At 44.5% G+C, this 6159-nt stretch overlaps 1 protein-coding gene across 6 annotated transcripts in view; it reads left to right on the top strand.

Moving 5' to 3' along the window:
• The first annotated feature begins 3207 nt into the window (after positions 1 to 3207).
• Positions 3208 to 6159, top strand: part of PIR (pirin) — a 32581-nt gene continuing 29629 nt past the window's right edge. The window contains exons 1-2 of one of the 6 annotated variants that reach the window (XM_060273505.1): positions 3208 to 3383; positions 4461 to 4606. In XM_060273505.1, coding sequence (XP_060129488.1) covers positions 3365 to 3383; positions 4461 to 4606 — 165 coding nt within the window. In that variant the 5' untranslated portion in view covers positions 3208 to 3364. The other 5 variants (XM_060273509.1, XM_060273508.1, XM_060273507.1 and 2 more) reach the window with 5 other exon arrangements.

Below are 6159 nucleotides of genomic sequence, written 5' to 3'. Positions count from 1 at the left end.
TACAGACCTAAAGAACATTCCTAGCCTTAATCCGCAAGTATCACTGAAAATGTCAAAAACGTAACTTGCTCTTATTTTAAAAAGATCATATGTGTACAGGAATACTAAAAGGCAGTAGAATTCATTATGTGTTGCTATAAGGTGTACAAAATAATAATAATAATAATAATAATAATAATAATAATAATAATAATAATAATAAATACTGTAAGAAGAAATGAGGCTTACCTCAACAAGGCACTTTCTACAGAGACAATATTCCTCTTCTCATGATGGATTCAAGAGGAAGTATCCTTCTCATTGCTTCTTTTACATATTTACCAAATACAGAAATGTTTTTCAGAAGTTATTTGCATACAATTCATATTGTCCAACATCCCCTTTCCCTGTTATAATACACCTGTCTCTTGTTAGTTTGTCCATTTTTCATTCTAAGAGAAATATTTTCCAATGAATTGTGTGGGGTACGTTTGCACAAAGCGTCACAACTGGAGTTCATACTGCTTGTCTTCCACTGTGGGAATGAATGCCCTATCTGTGCAAATGTGATAGTCCCGTCCCGTCCCCCCCAAGATATATGGATACAGTAATTGAAGTTAGGACTGCTACACCAGACAATGCTCTCCCCATTTTGATTTTCACATGTGTAGTGCTTTTAAGGAAGCTGATCTATTTCCTAGGTATAAATATTAATTATGAGAATTATTTTTAAAAAAATCACACTCAGTGATATTTCTTTTGTTTCTTGTTCCTACTTCTCTGCTATCTTTCTTCTAGGGCACTTCCACACAGCTGTTTATTGTGGATGTGGTTCTGCTCAGGCATGCATGTTTTGTGTTGCATCCACACAACATCATCCTCATCAAAATGGCACCCCTTATTTCCCCGTTTAATCCAGTTTGATCCAGGCTTCCCAGAAAACCTGATAAATAAATGGGGGGGGAACCCCACACTTAGCAAGAATGGTATATTTGGTTTAAATTGGAAGGAGCGGGGAATGCGAGGTGGCATTTTGATTAAGAATGTACCATGTGGATGCTGGAAAAAATCCCACTCAGCAGCAGCACTGAATTCACAAATTAGCTCCTTCCGGCTTCGGTCTCATTTTGTAGTTCTTGGAGTCTCCATAGTTCTAAAGACCTCATTTCCTCTTGTCCCCTGTTGCACTTCCTTTCCTCCAAGCAGCCAGGATTCAGCTTTCCTGTGTTGGGTTCTTTTGAAATCAGATACTGCTTCGAAACAGTTTTAAGAAAAGGGCTTGCTGATCAGAAGGTCAGTGGTTTGAATCCCCGTGACGGGGTGAGCTCCCATTGCTCGGTCCCTGCTCCTGCCAACCTAGCAGTTCGAAAGCATGTCAAAGTGCAAGTAGATAAATAGGTACCACTACAGCAGGAAGGTAAATGGTGTTTCCGTGTGCTGCTCTGGCTTGCCAGAAGCGGCTTTGTCATGCTGGCCACATGACCTGGAAGCTGTACACCGGCTCCCTCGGCCAATAATGTGAGATGAGCGCCGCAACCTCAGAGTCGGTCACGACTGGACCTAATGGTCAGGGGTCCCTTTACCTTTACTTTTGTTATAAGAAAAAACTGCTCTTGGGGGCGCAAAACTTTGCAGAGGTGAAGGCATGCTGCAGGGACTCCAGGCACTCATTAAGAAGTCACTGTATTGTTAACTTACAGTGTTACAGCATACATACTGTACCTATTCAGAAGCAAATATTTGTGTTTAATGTAGCTCACTCCCAAATAAGACAAAGTGGGTGTAGGCTTGCAGTAATCAAATCAGATTAAGGTTGGAGCTGTACTAATTTGCAGACCGGGGGTGGGGGGTGGGGGTGGGGGTATTATTGCAATACCCTGCAGTTTCATAAGAGTATGTATTTAAAGTAGATGAATAAATGAGTCAAATTAAGTTAATTTGGACATGCAGGAGATATTAAAAATAAATATTAAGGAACCGCAGAAAGAGGGGGAAGGAAGTCAAGTTTTGAAATGTTAAAATGACTGTAAAATTAGTGAAATGTGTAACTCTGAAAAGCATAAATAATTTTTAAAAAAAGAACAACTATGGTTAATGGCAGCAAAACTTAATGCCTACAAGTGTGAAGCCCCTTTTGTAGCTAGTTCCCACCTCCTGTATCTTCCAAACAGCCATGCAAGGTAGGTTGGGCCGGGTTATTGACTAACCCAACAACAATTGACTGTTGTTTATTGAGGTAATAAAACTGGTTTGTCTGCCTTTTGGTGCAAAGTATCAGGAATGGAACACAGCAACCAAACAACGGAGGGCAGGGAATAGACTTCCTTTTCTAGCTTTGTTTTTATTTGTTTCTTATCACCTGATTTTGCCCATGAATGTAACTCATTTATAGTTACAGAGGTTCATCTATACTTACATACATGTATATATTCTAAAAATATTCTCCAACTATGTTGTTTCTGCTCTTAAATCTTAAGTCATCTGATTCTACATGGTTTATGGTTGACACCGTTGGGAGGGCAGGACTCTTGCACCTTTAACAACTGTGTGGAAGGCAGCCCCGAAACAGGGTTCGCCACACCTAGTTGGAAAACGCAATTGCAGCAAAAGCTTGCCTGTCAATATTCCACCTGCCAGGATTTTTACTAATGGCTTTGCAGCCCACCATTTTGCATTGAGGCCCTGCATCCCAAAGAGGGCTCCAATTTCCAGAGGGCAAAGTGTATATGCAAACGTGTGCCTCTGTGTCCGGGGCCAGGAAAATCCTGGAGGCCCCCCACCTCAAGGCTCCCCACCTAGACTTTTCCCAGCCCTTACTGGAAAAGCCAGGGGTCGCACCTGGGCCCATCTGCACGCAAAACAAATGCGTGACCACTGCGCTGTTGCTGCTGCCCACCCCACACCTAAGCCTTGGGACTGGGTTTGTGCTGCGTGCGACTGGATCTGATCCTGTCAGATCCCTTCTTCTGGTGCATGTCTCCTTTATGCAACCCAGCTGTGTGCTGGGAGGAGGGGGGGGGTTAATTTCCACACCGGAAATGCCTCCCGGGCAACGAAGGGAATAACAAACACGCCTCGCTTTTCCTTGTTTACAAAAGGGCGCTCGGAGGTCCCGCCTCCTAAAAGCCGATAGGGTGGCTGTCCTGCTCGTTTGGACAATAAGGGGCGGGGCACAGCCAATTTTTGAATGGGCGGGAGCAATTTGTCCGGGCGTTCCTATCCTTTGGAAACGGCGATCCTGCCTTTGCAATAATAATATTTGCGCTTCATAAGTGCACACGGTGGCAGGTGGACTCGAGCGCCGCCTTTGGAGCGGAATCCCGAGCGCCTCTCTCGTTCCTCGGGAGTAAATGTCACTTAGTCCCATCGCAGCTGCTGGGATCCGATGCACCGCTTACCAGGGAGTAAGCCCCGTTGCAACACAGCAGGGTTTGCGCCTGAGTAAACCTGCACTGTGAGTCTGCTTCGACTCGCAGCTTCAGGCAAATCGCCCACGCCCTTAGCGCTATTGTTTTTCTCTATCCGGCCCTCCTGTTAGTTTTTTTACACATTATGTTTTTGTAAAAAAAGAAAGTCTAGTGATTTGCTGAGTCATAAGGAGCTTGCTGTTTTCCCCAGCACTTCAGCAAGCAGCGTTTTCTGCCGGGTTTGTCCATCTCAGATCGGGGAGAAGGTAGGGGAGCCGATAGTGGAGAAGAAGAAAGGGAACAGCTGCGGGACCATGATAAAGGTCACTTTATTTGTGGGAGGGAGGGAATTAAGAAAGCAAAGCAAACTTCTGATGGACATATTTGCAAAGGGGAGCAAAGAAACTGTGTGATCTTATGCATGTCCTCCTCCGGGGTAAGTCCCGGTAAGTTCCGTAGGGCTCGCTTTTTACAGGTGAAACTCGGAAAAGTGCATTTATTTCAGTAATGCAACTTAAACGGTGAAACCAAGATATGAGATATATGCATGACATGCAAAGCAAGATAATGTCAAGCCTTTATTTGTTGCAATTGTAATTATTTGTCGTTAAGCAGGTCAATTATAAATGGAATGTAATTAATGAAATGTAATAGCGATGTTTATTTTTGTATTATTGTAACTGTTTTATTACTGTGGAATTTCCAAAAGAAAGCATTAGTAAAAATTAAAAGAAAAATAAAAAATAATAAGTTGCATTACTGAAATAAATGCACTTTTTGACGATATTTTAATTTTCCGAGTTTCACCGGTCATAGCTGCCAAGTTTTCCCTTTTCTCGCGAGGAAGCCTATTCAGCATAAGGGAAAATCCCTTTAAAAAAGGGATAACTTGGCAGCTATGTCACCGGTAGGTAAAGTGTGCATAGAATTGCCAGCTAAAACCATTGGCTAGTTAAAAAGAAAATCCATTTGCTAAAGGAGCGTGTCACCGCTTAGCCTGACTCTGCTGCCTTCTGGCCCAGAGAGAGCATTGTGGATGGATGCTATTTAAGACACATGTCTTCTTTTGGGCAGGTGGTGTGAGGTTTCTTTTTAGGACTCTTGGTGCAGTTTCCCCAAGGATGGCTGCAACTGCAAGGAAAGTTGTCAAAACCGTGCTGAGCAGGGAACAGGCGGAAGGAGTTGGCGCTCGGGTTCGCAGAAGCATCGGGAGGCCTGAGGTAAGGCGCTGGTTGTTTCTGTTTCACATGATGCCCTAATGCAGCCTTGGCCAACTTGGTGCCCACCAATCATTTCAGACTAAAACTCCCATCAACCTAGCCAGCTCCTGGTCATCCAAAATTGTCACACCGATCAGAAGGTCGGCAGTTCGAATCCCCATGATGGGGTGAGCTCCCATTGCTCGGTCCCTGCTCCTGCCATCCTAACAGTCTGAAAGCACGAAGTGCAAGTAGATAAATAGGAGGGAAGGTAAACGGCATTCCCGTGTGCTACTCTGGTTCGCCAGAAGCGGCTTTGTCATGCTGGCTCCGTCAGCCAATAACGCGAGATGAGCGCCGTAACCCCGGAGTCATCCACAACTGGACCTAATGTTCAGGGGTCCCTTTACCTTTAGGGTACCTGAGCTCCAGATATTTTGTGTCGCCCCCTTCCCTCATCTCCTATCCCTTTCCCTTCCTCTTTTACACTCTCTCTCTCTCTCTCTCTCTCTCTCTCTCTCTCTCTCTCTATATATATATAAACTTACCTTAGAGCAGTGGTACCCAACCTTTGTTTTGGCCATGCCCCACCTAAGCATCTCTAAAATCCTGATGCCCTCTCCTCGTGACATATAATTCTTATTATTCAAAAAGTGAACTATTGTTGTGCAGAAAGCCTAAAAGGCCATTAACTGTTAATAACTCATTCTCGAATTGCCCCCCCTAAAAATCAAATTGCCCCCCTATGGGGCATGGGAACCCTGGCCTTAGGGGGTTCAAATGCCCATTTGGCCATGAAGCTCATTGGGTGATCGTGGGCCAGTCACAGCCTCTCAGCCTAACCTGCCTTACAAGGTTGTTGTGGGGATTGAACGAGGAGGGGTGGATGAACCATGTACGCCACCTTGAGCTTCTAGAAAAAAGGTGGGATACAAGTCCAATAAATAATAGTAAATTAGTAGGCACAAATTTGTACCTTGAGTTCTTTAAGTACCTTGCTATTGGTGTATGTATGCTAGGGTGTTTGATGGGGAGTGTAACACAGGGGTGGTGGTGGCTAAGTCGGGGACCTGATGAAGCCCCCCCCCCAGCTTATTTTTATCCCCACCTCCCTCAAATCCTACCAGGTTTCACAGTGGCAGCAAAAAAGTGTATTTTTAAAAAAGTAGATTCCACCTAGCAACCTGGTTCACACGAAGACCGCACCCTCCTTGTCATCGGATCAATAATGAGCAGAGGAGAGCCATAGCCTCTGCCTCAGGTGATCTGCATGCTCATGCAAGTGTGGGGCACCTCAGGCCAAAAAAAGGATTAGCCGGGTGTGTAAATCAGATTTTTCTATATACAGTACTTTCATTTCCACGGTTCACTGATAACTTGAAAGACATAAGGTGGATTTAGCAACATGGTTACTCTCCCCTTCTGGCAATTATGTCGGTAGTTCCCAAATTCTTTACCAGTTAACTCGAATTGAGTTCTGAACAGAACAACCCTGCGAGGTAGGCTAGGCTGAGAGTGAGTGACTGGCGCCAGATAAACCCAGTGAGCTTCCATGGCTGTGGGAGATTTGAACC

Source organism: Zootoca vivipara, chromosome 4 (assembly GCF_963506605.1).
Source record: "Zootoca vivipara chromosome 4, rZooViv1.1, whole genome shotgun sequence".
NCBI classification, from domain to species: Eukaryota; Metazoa; Chordata; class Lepidosauria; order Squamata; family Lacertidae; genus Zootoca; species Zootoca vivipara.
The sequence above is the reverse complement of the archived record's forward strand: the minus strand, read 5'-3'. Positions and strand labels throughout refer to the sequence as shown.